A 22982-nucleotide genomic window follows, 5' to 3' on the forward strand; every position below is an offset into this window, starting at 1 on the left:
CTCTAGGAAGTCCTTCATAACTCAGCAATTTTCCTTGTGATTCCATACTTTTTTCATATACCTTTTTAAATGATTGCTGTGCTGGTTTACAGTTTATCTTTTTATATAGGTTTCCTCTGCTAGACTGAACTCCTGAAGTATATTTTTAAACATAGCTCATTGTAGGCATTCAGTAAAGATGTGGTCAAGGGGTGGTGTCTTTGTAGGTAGATGTTTATGTATTCTTAGGTCAAAAATATGGAAAGAACATATGGAACAAAATATTGAAAACAAAATGGCTAATAGAAAAACAGGAATCAAACCCTGAAAGCCAAAAGAATTTGCATAGCTTAATTATTACTATTTGTATAGCTTTTACTTTTACCTTATAGGTCTTTTTAGTGTAGCATCCATTCTTTCAAGCTGTGTGCTTGGGGTGGTTTACATTAAACAGATTTCTGGAATCCATCTCCAAGGATTCTGATTCAGCTTGCTTAGGATCAAGCTTAGGAATCAGTCATAACAATAGCAATCCAAGAACAATGTCTTGAGACATGCAGGTTCAAGAGGGTTTTTCAAAGGATTTTTTCTTGCCATACGTTGCTTTTTCCATGTCACATTTTTTTTTCTTTTTTTTAAAGATTTTATTTATTTATTTGAGAGAGAGATAGCAGGGGGGAAAGGGAGAATCAGGCTCCCTGCTGAGCAGGGATCCTGACGTGGGGCTCAATCCCAGAACCGTGGGATCTTGACCTAAGCTGATGCTTAACACCATGACACTTAACCAACTGAGCCACCCAGGCACGCCTGTCACATTTTTTCTAAAATATATGGTACAGATGTGGTCCAATGAATGGTAGTCTAAAATACAATAATTATTTTATCTGATTTTAACTGAAATCCTTGTATTTGTTGGCAGGGATATAGAAAACTGTGATTTTTTTCTAATTATTAAATGTTATTTAATAATTTAGGTTCTAATTGATAATGACCTTTTTGGCTTCAACAGGTGGTAATTAATCACAAACTAGAGCAAAGAATTATTGGAGTGATAAATGAGCATAAAAAGCAAAATAATGACAAGGGGGTGATTTCTGGAAGACTTACTGCCAAAAAATTACAGGTATTTTGCAAACTTTTTTTAACTTCCTTATTTTTAATGGAGCCTGTTTAAGACAGCTCCACATGTGAGATGGTGAGATAAAATGACTTCTTCAGCTTCCATTGAGATTTCATGTAGATCATTTCCGTCAGCAAGAATAGGGAAGGAATTGGGCCAGGTACAAGAGCACACATTAAAATGGTGGTATGAAAATTAAATTACATTCCCCAGATTATGTTAGACTCTGTAGTGGGCACTTTGCTTATTTTTTCTCTGGCACAATACCAAAAGGTACTTGGTCCCATTTTCCAAATGAAGAAATTGGGGCTTGGAAAGATTACAGACACTATAGCTGGAGGTTGTTAGTAAGTAGCAGAGTAAGCAGAGTCTGGATTGGAACCCAGTTCTGCCCAGCTCTAAAGATCATGCTCTAGAAAGTACATTAAGATGCTTTACTTTATGTATGGATGTGTTCATTGAAGCACTACTTACAATAAAAAGAGAAAATATGCTAAGTGGTCACCAATAGGAAACTGTGTAATTAGCTTATGATATATCTAGCCAGTGGAATATTATGTAACTATTAAAAGTGATGAAGAGTTTCTAATAACTTGGGAAGATGCTTACATTACATTATTAAGTGAAATTTGTTTTTACAAAATCATAGAAAAATGACTGGAAGGAAACATACTACATTGCAAACAGTATCTTTGAATAGTGAGAAAATGAGCAGTGTCTTCAGGTCCTTTTTTAATTTATCCATAGTTTTCAATTCTCAGTTTGGTGAGCATATTTAACTCTTCTAACCAGAAGGGAAAAAAAAGATATTTTTGAAATTAAAATTTGTTATCAGTTTCTGGTTTAAAATGAGTGGAAGAATAAAATGAGTAATAAAAGGAGAGAAAATAGAATGCCTTTTTTCATTTCCCTTTCATAGGATTTATACATGGCTTTACAAGCATTTTCATTTAAGACCAAGGACATTGAAGATGCCATGACTAACACACTCTTACAGGGAGGTGATCTCCATTCTGCCTTGGATTGGCTCTGTTTAAATCTTTCAGATGGTAAGTAGTATTGTCATAAAATTCAGTTTCTCAAACCTTCTCAAAATTATTTCAGCATTTGTGACATTTGTATCAAGCTCTTAATTTTTTCACTGTTATAATTGCTTATTTTGCAAATATTCTTACTCTTTTTCGCTCTTTACAGTATATTTTCAGAGATTGTAGCCCATGGAAGAAGAAATTATTTTTTGTACATTACTTTTAGTTGTCAGTAGTCATTTTACAGTGCACTTAATACAACAAATTCTCAAAGTTTGCCTGCCTGTAACCTGTCAGGCTGTGTTTCCTGGCTTTGGTTCAGAAATTTGGACCATATGGCTTTAGATAAATTTGTTTAACCAGAAGGTCAAGGTTACAATCTTTGGCAAGAACCTGAAGTGCAAATTGCTTGTATGACTGAATAAGGATCTTACCATACACTATGACAGGCAACCAAGGAGTTGGGAAGGGTTCAGATTTTTTTTGAAAATTTAGAAGTCTAACGCATTGAGGGTGAAATAAATGGCCAAACAGAGGTGGGCTAGCTATCTCATGAGTGTTTCCACTCCTGCTTTGACAATAAAGCCAGGTTCATCATAGGATTTCTATTCTTAGGAGATGACGGATGGAAGAAAATTCCGTGCTGTTTGTCTAGGCAGGGTTTATATGCATGTTTAATGAATGTGTATGCTTATGTTTTTTTATTCCCATTTTTAAGATGCACTTCCTGAAGGATTCAGTCAAGAATTTGAAGAACAGCAACCTAAAAGTAGGCCAAAATTCCAGTCTCCTCAAATACCAGCCACTGTTTCACCTCCACTGCAGCCTAAAACCAAAACACCAGAAGATACTAAGATTAAGGTAATTTAAGAAATTAAACATTTAAAGTTGTATAAAATCAGAATGAAAACACATGTAATAGTTCATGAGTAGAAATTCCAGGTTGCAATAACATTTTTGCTTATCAAAAATAACTAATTGCTTTGCCAGGCTTTTCTATCACTGTTTCAGTAATCTGTTGCTGCATAATAAACCACCCAAAAAAGTAGTGGCTTAAACCAACAATTAATTTCTTTAGATTCTACAGCCTATACTGGGCTCAGCTGGTTAGTCCTTCTGTTCCACGAGGTATCTTCTTAGGCTGGAATATCCAAAATGGTTTCTTTGGGGGCTAGCCAGGCATTCCTCTTTCCATGTGGCTAGCTTGGGTTTCCTCATATGTGTGGTGGTCACAGAGTGGTCTGATTTGCATGGCATCTGGCTTCCAAGAGCAAGTATTTCAAGATGATAAGCCCCAGCTTGTATCACTTCTGCTAATGTTTCCTTGGTTGAAACAAGTCATGTGGCCAACTCCAAAATACATGTGGAAGGGGATTACAGAAAGTCATGAATACTAGAAGGTGTACTTCATTAGGGCATTACACTTAAATACTCTGCATATCGTGGGGCGCCTGGGTGGCTCAGTCAGTTAAGCGTCTGCCTTTGGCTCAGGTCATGATCTCAGGGTCCTAGGATCGAGCCCCGTGTCAGGCTCCCTGCTCACGGGGGAGCCTGCTTCTCCCTCTGTCCCTCCCCCTGCTTTTGTTCTCTCTCTTTTTCTCTCTCTCTCTGTCAAATAAATAAAATCTTAAAAAAAAAAAATACTCTGCATATTGTAAAACCTCTATAAACATGGATGAAACTGGAGAACATTATGCTAAGTGAAGTAAGCCAGTCACAGAAAGATGAAGACTGCATGATTTCACTTATGTGAGGTATCCAAAATTATCAAACTCATAGAGGAAGAGAATAGAATGGTGTTTACCAGAGGCTGAAGGGAGGAGAGGGGAAAGTGGGAAAATGTTGCTTAATTGTTAAAAGTTTCAGTTACACAAGATGAATAAGTTCTAGAGATCTTTGTAAGATAGTGCCTAGAGTTAATACAATATTGTGCACTTTAAAATATGTTCAGAGCATAGACGGCTTGTTAAGTGCTCTTACTACAGCCACCACTCCCCACTCCCACCAACACACATGAACAAAAGAACACAAGGAAGTTTTTGGAGATGATGGATAAGTTTAGTACATTGATTGTAGTGATCATGAGTGTATGCATATATCCAAACTCATCAAAATATTGAGTTTATATATACGTTATGATAAACTAATCTAAAACTGATATATTAATATGCACATTAAATTTGTACACTTTCTAAATGTATCAGCTATATCTCAGTAAAGGCTAAAAACAAAACAAAAACAATCTGGAAGCATTATCCCCAGAAAACCACTGTTTTTAAGGAAAAACACTAGTTTTTAACAGTTCTCCTTTTATTTTTTTTGCCTGTTTATAAAAACATATTTTTTGGATTTTGCAAGCTTGGACTTCTTAAAGTAATGTTGAATTCATTTGTCCTTCACCGAACAGTATGTAAGATGATTTTTGAGGCTACATGTCTGCTGTTTCTGAGTATAAAGAAAATAGTAAAAACAGGGATATTTGATGGTAGTTTGACACCTTTTTCTAACTTTGGTTTTTCAGATATTTGTTTTTCCTTTCTAGCCAAAAAAGGAAGAGAAAAATTTGGAAGTAAATATGAAAGAATGGATCTTGCGGTATGCTGAACAGCAAAATGAAGAAGAAAAGAGTGAGAATTCTAAAAGTTTAGAAGAGGAGGAAAAATTTGACCCTGTGAGTTAGAAATGTGTATTAGGCTTCTAGCTGGCTATTCATAGGCAACATAATTTAACTTTTCTGTGACTTAGTTTTCACCTTTGTAAATTAAAGAAATACCTACCTCTAGGAGTTGATGTGAAGATTAAACAAAACTTACAAAAAACAAAATAGAAATGGCACAAAATAACTGCTCAGTAGCTGTTACTTATATTCCTCCCATGGTTAAAGAGATAATCATCAGATATTTTAAATGATTATCATTTGTAGGGAGTATGCTAAATTCCTTGGATAATAAGAGAAAAGCACATTTCTTTACAGAGGAAATCCGTGGTCTGGTCAGAGAAAACCTAGATATAAGATAAACTAAAAATGTAAGGTTAAATGGAAACAAGTTGTAGGAAGAAAATATTACAATACATATGTCTGACAGGACTTCTGTCTAGAATTTATAAAGAAGTTTTAAAAGGACAACAGACACTTCACAAAAATAGATACATGGATGGCCAATAAAACGTAAAAATAATTTCAGGATCACTGGTCATCAGAGAAATGAAAACAAACTGCAATGAGATACTATTTTATCTTCATCACAATGGCTGTGATTAAAGAGATGAGTAATACCAAGTGTTGGGAAGGCATGGAGCGACAGGCACACTCAGACATTGATTGTGGGAGTGTAAAATGGTACATCCACTTTGGAAGACTGGCACATTCTTACGAAGTTAAACGTACACTTAACCAAATGACCTAACAGTTTCGTTCCTAGGTAATTATTTAAGAAAGAAAGAAAACATGCCCACAAAAAAGACCTGTATGCAAATGTTCATAGCAGCTTTATATTCATAATACCCAAACACTGCAAGCAACTCTCCAATGCAGGCAACTCTCTAAAACATACTTGAATGAAAGAAGCCAGACACAAATGAGTACATGTGTAATTACTGGATTAAAATCTAGAAGAGTCATCCATGCAAAATCAGTCTATAGTGACAAAAGGCAGATCGGTGGTTGCTTGAGTCCAAGGGCAGGGGAAGGGGATTGACTGTATGGCAGCATGAGGAAACTTTTGGAGATGATGGGAATGTTTTATATCTTCATTATGATAGTGGTTACACGGATATATACATTTATCAAACTCAATTCACCTGTACACCTAAATGTGTACATTTTACTGTATATAAGTCAGACCTTAATAAAATTGGTTTAGAAAGAAAAAAGGGAAGTTGCAGAATAACGTGTAGTATGATGAACCCATTTGTGTAAAAGAGAAAAATATATACGTATATTTGCATTCTTACGTATGCACAGAAATGATCTGGAAAGATTCACAAAATGCTATTATTAGTGATTAGGACCAGGGTGCTAGAATGGGAGGGAGACTTCTTTTTTTAGACTCTTCTATATCCTGTAAGTTGGTTTTTTTTAACCATGTGCCCGTTTTAAACTAATATAAACAAAAAGAATTGGGGACAGTACAAGTCTCTGTTGAGGTTCAAAGAAGAGGTGTCTTCTGATTGGAGCATTTGGTTAAGCCTGCAAAGAAGAGTGGTGGAACTTGAAGGATGCATAGAGTGCACGTGGGCAGGAAAGGAAGATGGTCCAGAGGGGTGAAACAGTGTGACCAGGGTACAGAGGTGGAATTGCGTAAGGGGCCTTAGGGTATTAGACAGTAAATGAGTATATACAGAGCATAAAATGTAGATGAATACTGACAGGTAGGAGTAAACAGGTGAGTTTAGCCGACACCAGAAGATTTTGATGCCTAGAAAATGAATTTGACTTTTCCTCATGTGAAGAGCCACTGGAAGCATGGGGGCAGGTAAATTATAGGAAGAATTTGCTATTTTAGGTCAGATTTAGTAGTGTTTGGTTAAGGTGGTTTGGAACATTTAGGTAGTGTTCCAGGTGATTTGGAAAGGATAGGGAAGCCATTTTGGTAGCTATTGCACTTCCTCAGTTGTGAAATAATAAGGCTCCAAATTGGAATTGGAAAGGAACAGAAACATTTAAAGCAATAATCCAGAGAAAGTGTTGATTTGCCAAATATAAAGGTTAATGAGCCAAAGACAGCAAGAGATTTGCAGGTGGAGGGATGGTATCCGTGCCAGAGATAGGAGTGATGAAAGAATGAGTGTGATTTGGGTGAATAGGAAAAGATAGCTAAGCCTTCTACCTGTTAACAGTGTATCGTGTCTGTGCTACACAGAGTAGCCTCAGAATTCAGCTCCATGTGCTGCCTTGGTTTATCTCTTTTCCGTTCATCTTAACGGTTGTGTTTCATAGCAGCATTCTACATGCCCTTATCTTCACCCTGTACGTTATGCGTTTTACCTGTCCCTTATTAACCTAAGGTAAAAAACAGAAATTTGAGTTTAACTTTAAACTGTATCTAATGGCTGCTCAGCAGAGCTAAGTCCTTAAGTTTTATTACACCCCTTTTCCCCAGAGGCTTTTTTTTTTTTAATGTCCCTTACTATCTTCTACAAGAAAGATTATGGGAAGATAACTTTCAGATGAGTATTATTATATTATTACCTATACAATCCTTTAAAAATATGTGTTTATAAAATGTATAAAAATAAGACGTTTTCTTATTTTAGAAATGAACTCACGTTTACTTTTTCTTCTGTAGTTTTAAAATTTTATTTAACATGTCAAGGAAGTTTTCCATGTGAATCACCCTCATTCTGTTGCTATCTCATTTTCTTTTTTAATGGCTGACTAGTTTTTTCCTGGAGAAAAACTTATTTTGCAGTTTTTCCTCTTCATTCAGTACTGCAGTATTATGTATATGTACCTGCAAATCTGCATCTTTGTATTAGTTCTCTGAAAAATTCCTAAAAGTAGATTTGCTGGATCAAAGAATAAGATCAAAAGGTCATAGGTTTTGATATAATAAATTGACAATAGATTAACTCATTTTGTTCTTTTTTAAATTTCTGTATCATCTTATTTGGAACAGAATGAAAGGTACTTGCACCTTGCAGCAAAACTTCTGGATGCAAAGGAGCAAGCAGCTACCTTTAAACTAGAAAAAAACAAGCAAGGCCAAAAAGAGGCTCAAGAAAAAATAAGGAAATTTCAAAGAGGTAAACACTTCCAAATTCTTAGATGTATAAATGTCTTTTCTTTTTTGGCTTTCCCAGCATGGAGATTGCCTCTTTTTAATTTGTGTACAAAATCCCAGTTTATACGTGGGCTTGGCAGACTTTCTGCAACAAGCCAAATAATAAATATGGTAGCTTGTGCGGGCCATATAGAGTCTCACAACTACTGAACTCTGCTGTCACAGAATAGAAGCAGCTATGAACAATATGTACGTGAATGGCTATGGTCTCATAAAACTTTACAGATACCAAAATGGGAATTTCATATAATTTTCACATTTCACCACCAAATATTTCTTTTTTTTTTTTTTTTTCAACCAGTTAAAAATATAAAAATCATTCTTAGCTTATAGGATGTACAGAAACAGGCAGCCGGCTAGATTTGACCGGCAGGCCATAGTTTGTCATCCTCTGATGGATACCTTAAAACCTCATTCAAGGAGAAGGTGAGGCGGATATAATTCCATGAGTATTCATTTCTAGTAAAGATGTTTTTCCGGACCTTCTACATCTGTGAAATAATTTATTTAAAACATTTTAGTATATGTGAAATAAATTGCCTCTGACTTCTAGCACAAATTCCAAATAGGAAGTGTTGAATACTTGGCTACAAGGAAAAAGACGGAATGCTCTCTTTTTTTAAAAAACATCTTTGCAAAATAAAAAGATATAAAAAACAAATACAACAGAGCATGATTTTTTTCTTTGTAGAAATGGAAACTTTAGAAGACCATCCAGTATTCAATCCAGCCATAAAGATTTCGCATCAACAGAATGAAAGGAAAAAGCCTCCTGTAGCCACAGAAGAGGAAAGGGCTTTGAACTTTAACTTATTTGAAAAATCGGTAGCTTCTACTGAAGAAGAGAAAGGTAAAATGAAGGGAAAGTGTTTCAAGGTGTAAGTAGTAAAATGTCAATGAAAATACAATTGAGAAACTATGTTACTTTGCATTCCAGCAGACTACATAAGCTGGCAGTATAGCTATGTTTCCACGTGCTGTCTTAAGAAAAGTAATAATTATGATAATTTTTTAACATTTTATAATTACAGTTATCTTGCTTCAGCGTCATCTCTTTCCAGCCAGAATTATCTTTCCATAACACACATTTAAATGTGAGTTCCCTGTTAAAAACCCTTAATCGGTAATAAGTCCAAACGCTTTATCATGGTATTGAGGATCCTTTGCATTCTGCCACAATCTGCCTTTCCACTTTGTTCTCCCAGCTGTGTACTACAGCCACATGTTATTTCATGGCTCCATGATTTTGCTCATCCTTTTAGCCCCTACTGGCCAAAATGGCTTTCCCTCCTTTCAAAGCTCAATTCAAAACAGCACCTCTTTAAGCCTGCCGTGCGTCCTGTCATGCCACCGTATGTGTGTAATTGTGTACTTACTTGTGCTAAGTAAATTACTGATATAGCTTGTGTAATATTTATCTGTAATACAGTCAAAGCCTATACTAAATTGTCAGTTTTTTAAATTATACATTGTTCCATAAGTATTTATTGGATTTCCTTACTGTTCAGAATGTCACATGCTATGTGTACAGTTATTAACAAAATCACCTACTGCTTGCCCTCTTCAAGGGTATGGTCTAGTAGGAGAGGTAATCTTTAAATATACATAAATATTTAATTACCAGTTGTGATGTGTGCTATCAGAGCAAGAAAACTGGTTTCTAATAATAGAGATAAGGGGACTGATGACTTGCTCTGAGATCTAACAGATGATTAGGTGTCAGCCCAGTGACGTGGTGGGAAGAGCCTTCTAAGGAGGGAGATTGGAAGTCTAACTTGGAAAAGATCTAGAGCAGACTATTCAACAGAACACTCTATGACAGAAATGTTCTGTATCTGAGCTATCCAATGTGGTAGCTACTAGCCAAATATGAGTATTGTGGGCTTGAAATGGGATTAGTACAACTGAGAAACTGAAAGTTTAATTGTAATTAATTTAGGTTTGTCCACATGTGGCTAGTGGCTACTGTATTGGGCCAGGCAGGCCCGGAGCATTTGGGGAGGTGACCGACTGCCTGTGTGGCTGCAGTGTAGTGAGCATGATGGTAGAGTGATAACAGATAGGCAGGGATGGACCATGGAGAATTTGGACTCTATTTTATATGGAATATGAAGCCAAAGAAGGTGATGGTGGTGGTGGCAGCTATTAAGCAGAGAAGTGACATCTGATTTATATTTTTTTCAAAAGATTACCCTTTCCTGTGTGGTAGCCTCCCAAACACTGTAGTTCAGAGTACCATAAATAATTCATCACATGGATATCATAGATATTTTACAACAAGTTACTCAGGATACTTCTTTTAAGATTCAGATTTTCAGTGGTTCTATCCATTCAGAGGATTTGCTTACATCACTTGTAGAAGAGCAAGCTTTTCTCTGTCATTTTTCACCTATTCTCTTCTAAAAGTCTTGTCCCAAAATTGAGAGGACTTTGATCACTCAAAAGAGATTATACATTACTGCATGACAATTTTTAAAGCACCAATCTTTGTCTGTCATTTTAGAGAAAAAGAAGGAACCTCATGATGTAAGAAATTTTGACTATACAGCTCGAAGCTGGACTGGAAAATCTCCCAAACAATTTCTGATTGATTGGGTCAGGAAGAATCTTCCCAAGAGTCCAAATCCTTCTTTTGAAAAAGTTCCAGTAGGTAGATACTGGAAATGTAGGTATGTTTTTCTGGTTAATTGAATGAACTTTTAGGAAAATCTAAGATGAAAAATCTCTTTGTTTCTTATGTGTTAAGTAGACATTTAGGAAGCTCTCTCATTCCACGTCTCTGGGTGATAATGCTCATCAGTTATCTAGGTACAGTGTCTTCCATGGAAATATTTAATTTAAGTAATTAACGTAAACTTAGGTTGGGGGTTAATGGAATTCTGACTCGTTTTACTTCATTAATTTTATTTTTAAAATTCTTTGGCTTCTTTGCAGGGTAAGGGTAATCAGGTCTGAAGACGATGTACTGGTAGTGTGCCCTACAATCTTAACAGAAGATGGCATGCAAGCTCAGCACCTGGGAGCAACTCTAGCTCTTTATCGTTTAGTGAAAGGGCAGGTGAGACTTTTTAGAGTGAGCTGTTTCAAAAATCATTTGTGGACTGTACGTAGCCGACCTAAAACTGTATGGGCATACGGAATGTCATATTTAATTACGGCCCTTTGTGCCAGTTTTTACTTACTGCTTCTTCAGATTAATCCTCATTTCTGCTTATTTATAATTTTGACTGCCTCTAGCCCCTAAACCTAGCTCAGTCTTTCTGTCCTTAGACCAGAGGCTCTGAACCATTTCAGTGGTTCAGTTTTTCAGGCTATGCTATTTTACAGATTAAAAATAGTTGTACGAGGCTGGTTGAAGTAAGAATTTTTAAACAGTTTAATGTTTAAATATTATCTCTCTTTAATGTTGTATTTTCCCTCAGCTTTGAAAAGTTATAGACCTTGATTCCACTTTTCAGTTTTAGGCTATATTAGTTATAAGCTCTCAGGTTAAGGAAAGATTAAAGTACTTACTGAAGGAAGCTCTTTTTTTCTTGGATTGTTGGATTGTCAACTTTTTTTTTATACAATATGTATATTTTTCTTCATGGAAATTATAGACCCTGATGACATGCAACTCCAAACAATAGTTCTTATCCAGTTTCTGGCAGTAAAAGTTCTTAATGCCTTTATTTCCCTTATTTTGCAAAAAAGGTATCATAAGCTAAGCTTAATTGATAGAAATGACTATCGTTGTTACAGAGAAAACTGTTACAGAAATAATTTTATAGCACAGAATTAGGATAACTTAGATTGACTCCACTGTAGTTCATTTTTTTTTTTTTTAAGATGTATTTATTTGAGAGAGAGAGGGATAGTGAGAGAGAGCACAAGCAGTGGGTGCTTCTCCCTCTGGAGAAGCAGACTCCCTGCCGAGCAGGGAACTGATGCGGGGCTCCATCCCAGGACCCTGGGATCATGACCTGAGCCGAAGGCAGACACTTAACTGACTGAGCCACACAGGTGCCCCTCCACTGTAGTTCATTTTAAATACTTTGACCTATAATCTTAACTACCAGCATCTCACAGGGAGCTTTGTTTCAGAAATGCTTTATGGATCATCTACATATTTACATAGCACCACTGCAGGAATAAATAATAAAAATGTATTCATTAGTTTCCTATGTTCCAGGAATGAGCACTTTTCATATAGTAACTTAAAGTTTACTTCAGAATATGTCTGTAAAGGAGATAGTAGCCCCATTTTACAAATGTAGAAACTGAGACCCAGAGAGATTATCTGCCCAAGGTCACACAGTTAGGAAGTCTAGAAGCCTGAATATGATATGCTGTTTATAAATTTGCATCATGAGCATGTGTCTTATATTAAAGTAATAACTTACTAATTTAAGAGAGAAATTACATTTTAAAAGGAAAGTAGCTATCCTGAACTCTAGCCTATTGAAATTTGGTATCCAGTAGTTAGTGAAAATAACATACTGCTCTTTTTTTTTTTTTTCCATCTGTAGTCAGTGCATCAGTTACTTCCTCCCACTTACCGAGATGTTTGGCTGGAATGGAGTGATGCAGAAAAGAAAAAGGAAGAATTAAATAAAATGGAAACCAATAAACCCCGTGATGTGTTTGTTGCCAAACTTCTGAACAGACTGAAGCAGCAGCAGCAGCAGCAGCAGCAGCAGCAGCGTTCTGGAAACAAGTGTGGAAACTCTGAAGATCCTGAGGAATCTTGGGAAAATTTAGTTTCTGATGAAGATTTTTCTGCACTGTCCTTGGACGCAGAAATGGCAGAAGATTTGGAACCTGCTCGAACGCTGTTTAGAAAGTTACAAAGCACACCGAAGTACCAGAGACTTCTAAAGGAAAGGCAGCAGTTACCTGTGTTCAAACATAGGAATTCAATCGTTGAAACGCTTAAAAGGCACCGGGTAGTGGTTGTGGCAGGTGAAACAGGGAGTGGCAAGAGTACTCAAGTACCACATTTTCTGTTGGAAGATTTGCTTCTAAATGAGTGGGGAACGAGTAAGTGTAACATTGTCTGCACTCAGCCCCGAAGAATCTCAGCAGTGAGTTTAGCCACAAGAGTATGTGACGAGTTGGGCTGTGAAAATGGACCTGGAGGAAGGGTAAGATGATGTCCAACTCCGCCTCAGTGAGTGGTGACATTACTCACCTTTGCTCGTGGCATCCAAATGGAGCCTGCACTATGTATGACTTGTGACTTACTGTGTATTCAGTAGCACATCTCAGGCACTTTTCATGTTTTCTTTGACAGATGTCATACTGTGCCACTCTCCCTCATCTGAAAGGAGTTGTTAGTAGTAATTCTGTCATTAAAATTCTCATATCAAGGAAAAAATATATTCAGTTTAGTAATTGAATGTTCAAATATGTTACACACTAAAGAGAACAAAGAATATAAACAAGTACAGATTTGACTGTAATATCCTAAATCTCAAGTTTCTGCAAATCTTCTCTATGGAATGTATTCCTGACTGATTTTCATTAATTCTTTTTAATAAGCAGAAGAAAAAAAACAATATAGAAGAAAAAGCTAGACTGTTGTCAAGCCCTTTATTTTTAAAAAATGGAAAAAATACTAAAATATCTCTTGTGCATTTTGCCATGCAAGCATACCCAAAACTGGCCACACCTTAGCCAGAATGAGTGCAGAATACAGAAATTAATAAAATTGCTTAGAACCAAATATGATAAATTCCAAGTTAAATAACTCAGCTTATTTATACTTTGCATCGTCCTTTCTGGAGACGGTACTTAACATTTTTGCCACTGTCTTTACGTACCCCTTTACTAAAAATGTTTTATGTAACAAATTACCTGGGTTTCTCTCATGGAATGTAAGAAGAAAAAAGACAGTTTCTGTCTGATAAGGAACTCGCGTTAAGAGGATGACAGATATGTACACACATGGCAAATAAAAGAGTGACTGAAAAAAATCAGTGTGGTGGAAATAGAAGGAACTTCAAGATCCCCATCAGGCACCACCTGTACAACACCAGCTGCTTCTTAATGGTGGCAGCTTTTATGAAGTCTTGATAGAAAATTTTGGGAACTGCTCTAAATTTTTGTTCCTGCGTACCTCAGCATTTTGTTCCAAGATAATTGAATTAGAAAGAATATTGGTGCCTGGGTGGCTCAGTCGGTTAAGTGTCCAACTCTTGGTTTGAGCTCAGGTCATGATCTCAGGGTTGTGAGATTGAGCCCCACTTCGGGCTCTGTGCTCAGTGCGGAGTCTGCCTGACTCTCTCTCTCTCTCCCTTTCCCTCTGCCCCCCTCCCCCAAAAAGAATAGAATGATACTGATGGTACCTAAAGCGGGTGAATAGCTTTTGTGTCAACACTTGGGAAAGAACAAAAGTTTTTCTTGTTTAAAGTTAGCAAAACAAATTTTACAATTTTAGATAATTGAAGACCATGGAAAAATAATTTTAATTAATAAATTTCACTAAGTAGATATAGATTTACTTAAGCTGCTCCACCTAGTAGCAGGATCAGCACCTGTGCTACATTTCTGAGCGCTTGTTTCCCAGATCACTTGTGAGAATCTAATCTCAACCTTGTGTTCTCCCTTCAGAATTCTTTGTGTGGATATCAGATCCGGATGGAATCTCGAGCTAGTGAATCTACAAGGTTACTCTATTGTACAACAGGGGTTTTGCTAAGGAAACTTCAAGAAGATGGTCTCCTAACTAATGTGTCTCATGTTATTGTAGACGAGGTGAGTATATTCTATAGTCAAGTTCAGATAAATTTGAAACATCTTCATATTAAAAAGATGCTATTTCTAATACTAGCTAGCATTTTATTTGCTTATTTAAATACCAGACACTTTACATATAATAATTATGTAATTTCTTCTAACAGATGTGTGTCATGTTAATTGATTTAATACCATATGACATTTGCTATATGGTACATGCTATTCTGATTTTATGTATATAAATTTGTTAATCCTTCTCACACTCCAGTGAAGTAGATATTCTTACCTCTGTTCGACAGTTGTCAAACTGAGGCACAGAGAGGTTAAAATACCTTGTGTAAGTTCACACAGCCAGTAAGTTCTGAAACTGGGGGTTCATACTGAGGCCATTTGGCTACGGTCTGTGTTCTAACCAGTATACTGACTCTCAACTACGTTTAATTGTTAAAGGATTTTGTTTGATTCTTATTAAAAAAAAAAGAACTCATCATTTTCTCTCTAGATATATCCCTCCCTGAATCAAATTTGAATGCACACTTAAATTGAATGTTTAAATTGAAGATTTTCCCATGGGAATTATTTTAAATGGCACAGTAGCCTAGCATATGTAAACTCATTTGCTTTGTACATAGTTTTGTCAAGAAGAAATAAGATATATAGCATTTCTCTTATTCAAGTAATATTTAAAAAAATTTCCCTGATGTAAAGTTTTTATGAGTGTCTGTTAATTCACTAAGTTCAGAAGGCAGTAGGAGAAGTTCAGTCATTCGGGGCACCTGGGTGGTTCAGTTGGTTAAGCGTCTGCCTTTGGATCAGGTCATGATCCCAAGGTCCTGGGATTGAGCCCCGCATTGGGCTCCCTGCTCAGCAGGGAGTCTGCTTCTCGCTCTCCCACTCCCCCTGCTTGTGATCCTGCTCTGCTAACTCTCTGTCAAATAAATAAATAAAATCTTAAAAAAAAAAAAAGTTCAGTCATTCATTGATTTTTAATTAATAGACTACATATAGATTATTGGGTTATTTTCCTCCTTTTGGTTAGAAAATATTTTACAAATACAGAAAGATACAAGAATGAAAGTAAAACACTTCATGACCCCCCCAAAAAAAAAATCAATGTTGACATTTAACTTGCATATTTATATATAAATATATTTAGTATGTATGTGTATTGTACAATTTTTTACATTAGTCTACAAAAACATGATTTTTAATAGCTTTATAGTATATAATTTGGGCGTCCCATATGTATTTATTTAACTTTTTTCCTGTTGGACTTTTGTTTTTTAAATTCCACATATACGTGAAAACATGTTGTCTTATTTCTGACTTATTTCACTCAGCATAATACTCTCTTCATTCATCCATGTTGTTGCAAATGGCAAGATCTCATTCTTTTTTATGGCTGATTAATATCCCATCGTATATTCCATCGTATATATTCCCTATCTTCTTTATCCATTCATCTCTTGATGAACACTTGGGCTGCTTCCATATCGTGGCTATTGTAAATAATGCTGCTATAAACATAGGCGTGCATATATCTTCTCACAGTAGTGTTTTTGTTTTCTTTGGGTAAATACCCAGTAGTAGAATTCCTGGATCATTTTATGTTTGTTTTTAATTTTTTGAGGAGTCTTTATACTGTTTCCACAGTGGTTGTACCAGTTTACATTCCCAACAACAGCGAACAAATGTTCCCTTTTCTCCACATCCTAACCAACACTTCTTTTTCATTCTAGCCATTCTGACAGGTATGAGGTGATAACTCGTGGTTTTGATTTGCATTTCCCTGATTAGTGATGTTGAGCATCTTTTCATGTGTCCTGTTGGCCATTTGTATGTCTTATTTGAAAAAATGTCTATTCACATCCTCTGCACATTTTTAAATTGCGTTTTTTGGTGTGGAGTAGTGTTAAGTTCTTTACATATTTTGGATATTAACCCCTTGTCGGATATATGATTTGCAAATATCTTCTCCCATTCATTAGGTTGCCTTTTTGTTTTGTTGATGGTTTCCTTCACTGTGCAAAACCTTTTATGTTGGTGTAGTCACAATAGTTTATTTTTGCTTTTTAGGAGTTTTATGGTCTCACATTTAGAACTTTAATCCATTTTGAGTTTGTTTTGTGTATGGTGTAGAAAGTGTTCCAGTTTTCCTGACATCATTATTGAAAAGACTGTGTTTTCTCCATTATATATCCTTGCCTCAGGGTGGACCCTAATTTAAAAGCCAGACCAACTTGAGGAAGCTGTTCTGTCATGGTTTAATATTAGCAGCCTGATTCACTGAATTGTGATTTACTGAATTGTGCTTAAATGTGATACTGTCAACATCTTGAACAATATGGTGAAAGTAAGAAAAAGGCCAGTGAAATTCATCATCGTGTTAAATATAAGAATGTAAAAGATGTTGGGACAGAGTTCATTATATTATTCAGGACCTTTCTTATTGATAGTGTTCAGGATAATACTTCTACCTTATTATTATGAAAAGTGTGATTTGTTTAGTTTGTGGTCACTGTGTGAGTTAAGTAGCTTTTCCTGCTGGCTGCTGGTATGTTTACAGCCAAATTTTTTGCCTGCCTCCCCTACTTTAAGATTTTTTTTAAAAGTTTCTTTTTAAGTAATCTCTAATCTTTATACCCAATGTGGGGCTTGAACTCAAAACCCTGAGATCAAGAGTTGCATGCTCCCCTGACTGCGGCAGCCAGGTGCCCCTAAAATGTTTTTTTTTTTTTAAATATTTGACAGAAACAAAGCGAGAGAGGGAACACAAGTAGGGGAGAGGGAGAAGCAGGCTTCCCGCTGAGCAGGGAGCCTCATGTGGGGCTCGATCCCAGGACCCCGGGATCATGACCTGGGCCGAAGGCAGATGCTTAACGACTGAGCCACCCGGGCGCCCCGCCCCTAAAATGTTTTAATCACTGCCCAAGTCATTATTGTAAAGTCTCAGGGCCTTACACAGCAGATTACCAAGCACCTCACCTGCTTTATCTCTTGCCCCTTCCCATGCTGAAGGTATCATGTTTGCTTTTCCAGTCCCCAAAATTTACCATAATTTTATACAATTTGCATCCCATCACCACTTTCTGTCCCTTTCTTATCCTATTACATCCTTTTTTTCAAACTCATCCTTCAGTTCTTAGCATTGATGGCAATTTCTCTTAGTATACTCCCTGACGTCCTGAATTAACTCCCCTTCATATGTAAATTTAAAACCATCCTGTACATTATCTTCTTACCAGCCTGTAAACTGAAATGGAGAGAACTATGTTGGTCATTTTTACATTCCCAGCACCTAGCATAATGCTGAGTACTTACTATTTGTTGGGCTCTGTTCTAAGGGCTTTGCGTGATTTCATTGGACTGTCACAAGCACTCTACAAAGTTTATATTATTGTATTCTTGCTTTATAGAAGAAGAAATAGACCCAGAAATATTTAACATTCTTAAAGTCATACTGTAAATGGCCAAGAAGAGTTGAACCCAAGCGATTAATTGCAGAACTTGAACACTTACCTATTACTGCCTCCCTTACAAACAAATGAAAAAAACCGGTTTTAATTTTTATTTTGATGTACTTAATATTTGTGTGCTGCCTTAAATCTTAAAAAATAAAAATGGGGTAGAAATAAGTCAGAATACACAGAGTTGGAAGACACAGAGTTCTGTATACCACATCTGTTATGTTCTTCCCTAAAACGTGTGTGCTAGAATCGCATTACAAACCATTTTTCTTGGGCAACTCATCGAGATCCTGCTAGATCCCTACAAATAACCCCCATTTGTCTACATAATGCATGAACCATCAGTCTTATGATGATGATGACCGTACAGTTTGGTATTAGTGGCAGAACTTTAGGAGTCACCCTGGCTGGGCTTCTAAGGGAAATTTAGGAGATAACCTAATCTTACAACCAAACACTTACAAACCATCTCCTAAGCTTGCATCCTATTATCATAGCTAATTTTGTTCATTATATGCTGATTTGTATGGCCTCAGTTTTAGAGGGTGACTTGATTTTCAATTCTGAAGATCTACCTTATTGAAACATACAGCTTCTCTCTGCTTCCACATGTACCGACTATATTTAAATATTAACTTTTAGTAGATTTGAGTGTCTGATTACATTAGCCTTTTATTACACCTTATATATGATTGAATTTTTTGTTCCATTTATACTAGGTTCATGAAAGAAGTGTCCAGTCAGACTTCTTACTGATTATCTTGAAGGAAATTTTACAGAAACGCTCTGATCTGCACTTGATTCTAATGAGTGCCACTGTAGACAGTGAAAAGTTTTCTACGTATTTCACACACTGCCCTATTCTCAGAATTTCAGGAAGAAGCTATCCTGTTGAGGTAAGTCTTCTTTATAATGTGTACATGAACAGAAACTACATTTCTACCAGGGAGTCTCCCCAGAAGATAGGCCCTATACCAGTCTGAGCCCATTCCTAGTCCTATGGTACTGCAAGTCAGGAGAAGACTTGGAGATGGCTTGGGAATCAGGTTGAGGGTGGGTGGGCTGGAAGGAAGGATTCTGCTGAAAGACGTACCTGAGAAGTACAGAACATAAAACACACTTCCGTGTCAAAACCATTGTGACCAGATTGAGGGTGACTGCCTGGCAATAAGGAACTCCTTTTTCACCCACCTCTCAAATTTAGGCTTGTTTTTGAAGCTTCTTTTCTGCCTGTTCTATTCTTAATGTTTGTCCTTTGGGCTCAGTTCATAAAGACAGCTCTTTTTCATCAGTTTTCACAAATTAAAAAATAGACACCATAATGTAATTTGTCCTGAGACTTGTAGGGACAAACTCATCTCTATCAACCAAGTTTTCCATTCCCAAATAATGTAGAAAGAAGCTTTTCTCGTAATAGTCTAAATTATTTGGTAACATTCAAAAGATAACGATCCCCTCATTCTCTTTAAAACATTTACTGAAAAGAATTTGAGTTCACCATTTATATGCCTTAATCTATGTAGGTTTTTCATCTTGAAGATATAATAGAAGAAACAGGCTTTGTACTGGAGAAAGACTCCGAATACTGTCAGAAATTTCTGGAGGAAGAAGAAGAAATTACCATTAATGTTATAAGCAAAGCAGGGGGAATAAAAAAGTATCAGGTAAAAAGAAAACATTTTCAAAGACATCTGATAGTGATATCCAGGGCATAACCTTCTGTGAGAGGTTTGAATCATATGGCTGGCACAGTGAATTTGAGTATAATTTGGTAGAAAAGGAAGAGATAGGATTGAGCAAATTTTATTTTATTTTTTTTAAGATTTTATTTATTTATTTATTTGACAGAGAGAGAAAGACAGAGAGGAAACAAGCAGGGGGAGTGGGTGAGGGAGAAGCAGGCTCCCGGCCGAGCAGGGAGCCTGATGTGGGGCTCGATCCCAGGACCCTGGGATCATTACCTGAGCTGAAGGCAGACGCTTAACGACTGAGCCACCCAGGCGCCCCAAATTTTGAGCAAATTTTAAAGGTCATTTCTTTAATCTTCGGTTTATGATATTTTACCTTTTTACACTATATAGACATAAAAAAAGATCAAGGACCATATAAATAAGAGGCAACCCTTATTGTTTCATAGCAATGATTAATTATTTAGGAGTAAATTTGTAATTATTTTCTTTACTTTATCTGAACACCTTAGGTGTTGAGGATGGGGCAGGCCCAAAATCTAGATAGATCCTTGCCATTTTTTTCTCAGCAGTCTCTGTCCTGGTATGGCTATATAGCTTGGCTATATAGCTGAAGCCATCTAGAGCAAGCACAGTTCTTCCTAGAGTTAGTTTCAATGACATGTTTATTTTTAGAACTGTCATAAAAGCTAAATTATCCTACACTTTAACCAGTGGTACTATATTCAGTATTTTTATTGTATCCGTGATATTTCATGCTTATATCCAATCTGATGGAAACATGAAGTTACTTTATCTTCTAGTTAAGCAGATAAATCAAGAAAGCATAAAGTAAAATCTTTCCCTAAAATTCTGGAGATAGAAATTAGAAACTAAAGAAGTACTTCAGAAAATTAAAGGTCTTTCAAAAGAGATAATTGGAATTCAGCAACCAAAGTAGAATCTAGTAGGAATGAGCAGATATAAACTACTTACTGAAGTTACTACGGGGATACCTGGGTGACTCAGTTAAACATGTGACTCTTAGTTTGGGCTCAGGGTCATGAGATAGAGCCCCGCATCTGGCTCTGTGCTGGGCATGGAGCCTACATAAGATTCTCCCTCTCCCTCTGCCCCCCCCCACCCCCCCCCCCCAAAAAAAGTTACTCTAACCTCTCCTGGCCTGCTTCTTAGTTGCCACAGAACAATGCATACAGTGTTCTGTTTTTCTTAGCTCTTCTTTAATTTGGTATGTACAGGACAAGATTAAAAGTTTTGCTATACTTAAGGAAGTTGAATGAAATGAAATACGCAAGACCTCAAATTTTACACTTTTTCCACTGTTAAAAACTACCCTTACCATATTTTAACAAAATAATGACAATGAGAAATACAGTTTTGAATGAATGCAAATACTTTTTTCCTTCTTTGTCTTATAAAAATAGTTAATATTTTTGTTCATCTTTTTCTGGTTATGTTTCTTGTAGGAATATATACCAGTTCATGCTGGATCAAGTGCTGATTTAAATCCATTTTACCAAAAGTATAGCAGCCGCACTCAGCATGCTATTCTCTACATGAATCCTCATAAAATCAACCTTGATCTCATTTTGGAACTTCTTATATATTTAGGTATAAATCTTTTTCTAATTTGACTCCCATTTGTTTTGATAAAACTTTTCTGCTAACTGAAGATGTTTTATTAACATGTTACATGTTACCCCTTACCTTTCTTCTTATGTTGAATTTCAGACAGAAGTCCCCAATTCAGAAATATTGAAGGAGCAGTGTTGATATTTTTACCAGGACTTGCACATATTCAACAGTTATATGATCTCCTATCAACTGACAGAAGATTTTTTTCTGAACGGTAACTACAAATCTTCATTATATTCCAAGTAGTTTTAAAATAGAAAAATGTTTTATTAAAACTCTTGATCAGACTTTTCAGTCTTTTTACCTTTAATTAAAATTATCCAAAGTGAAGTTTTTTAACATTTCTATTATAGCACTTAATGTACTAAAAATTTTAGGTATTATTTCAGCTTTTGTTCTATTTTCTTAATATGAGTAAGCAGAGGGAATCCTGTGGTTGAGAATAAGATGGTGACTCCCCTCCCCAACCACCTGGACAGCGCAAAACCCCTACAGGTTCAGTTTATCATCCAGACATATGGAATCAGCTGTTTAGTGTATCTTTCCTGATACGGTTCATTACTGCTGTCACGGTTATCATATCCAAGCATATTTTTAAATTCTCTAAACCCTGTATTCCATATAAATTCATATGAAGTATTTTCTCTTTGATGAGTATATGTGGTTTCATTGTATCATTCTCAGAACTTTTGTGTGTTTTAAATTTTTCGTAATAAAAAATTAAATTGCTATTTGCAAATAAATTTTGTTATTCTTTGCAGTGTCTTCTAAAGAGAAACTCTTGCTAAGAACTATGATTTTAACTTTCAGATATAAAGTGATAGCTCTGCATTCTATTCTTTCAACTCAAGATCAAGCTGCAGCATTCACACTTCCTCCTCCTGGAGTCAGGAAGGTAAAATTCAGTGCAGTAAATTTATGTGTGATCTTTTCTGAGAATATTTTGTGAAAATGTTAGGACTCTGTAACATCACAGTTATTAAAATGTTTTTAAGTGCCTTACAGTGCATGGCAGACTCCAGATGCTCTCTAGCTTAACATAATCAGAAGTGAACCCAGTATTGAAATAGAAGTATTTGAATATTTATTTATATTATGCATTATTAAGGGGCCAGGGCTTTTAGGGGAGTGACGAAAAATATTATGGCATGGATTTTGCTTGTGAAAAGAAAAATCACTACTTTTCCCATCTTTTTCATGAAGGATGTTAGATGTCAGGAGCTATTTGCATCCTGTGAGGATTCTTTGTTGTTCTCCAGGCTATTCATCCGTGATTATTTTTGTAACATATAGATCATTAGGTTAGGAAACAGTCTCGGTATTTTCATGTCTCCTCTGTTCAGGATTCTAAATGTGAAGAGATACTTGGCAGAGAGTTTCTCAGATTTAGAAGGGGATAAAAGAGCACAGTGTAAGAACTGTGGGGAATCTAAGAGCTCCCAGAAGGAGCCTGGGTTCTGAGGCTGCTCTGATCTGTAACATTTGGGCTTCCCTCTAAGATTTGGTTTAAAGAAAAGAGTTCTACCTCTTAAAAAAAAATTTTTTTTTCAGTTTATTTAGTTATT

At 36.1% G+C, this 22982-nt stretch overlaps 1 protein-coding gene across 1 annotated transcript in view; it reads left to right on the plus strand.

Moving 5' to 3' along the window:
- The window catches only part of DHX29 (DExH-box helicase 29), a 42807-nt gene that overhangs the window by 8322 nt on the left and 11503 nt on the right, over positions 1 to 22982 (plus strand). The window contains exons 3-17 of the mRNA XM_032404411.1: positions 989 to 1102; positions 2019 to 2148; positions 2846 to 2988; positions 4670 to 4798; positions 7746 to 7872; positions 8602 to 8760; positions 10414 to 10579; positions 10845 to 10968; positions 12419 to 13033; positions 14502 to 14645; positions 18814 to 18990; positions 19618 to 19758; positions 21249 to 21393; positions 21514 to 21631; positions 22228 to 22312. Of these exons, the coding sequence (XP_032260302.1) occupies positions 989 to 1102; positions 2019 to 2148; positions 2846 to 2988; positions 4670 to 4798; positions 7746 to 7872; positions 8602 to 8760; positions 10414 to 10579; positions 10845 to 10968; positions 12419 to 13033; positions 14502 to 14645; positions 18814 to 18990; positions 19618 to 19758; positions 21249 to 21393; positions 21514 to 21631; positions 22228 to 22312 (2517 nt within the window). The remainder of the gene's footprint in view (positions 1 to 988; positions 1103 to 2018; positions 2149 to 2845; positions 2989 to 4669; positions 4799 to 7745; positions 7873 to 8601; positions 8761 to 10413; positions 10580 to 10844; positions 10969 to 12418; positions 13034 to 14501; positions 14646 to 18813; positions 18991 to 19617; positions 19759 to 21248; positions 21394 to 21513; positions 21632 to 22227; positions 22313 to 22982) is intronic.

The sequence above is a fragment of the Phoca vitulina genome, unplaced genomic scaffold (assembly GCF_004348235.1).
Source record: "Phoca vitulina isolate PV1807 unplaced genomic scaffold, GSC_HSeal_1.0 scaffold6, whole genome shotgun sequence".
Taxonomy (NCBI): domain Eukaryota; kingdom Metazoa; phylum Chordata; class Mammalia; order Carnivora; family Phocidae; genus Phoca; species Phoca vitulina.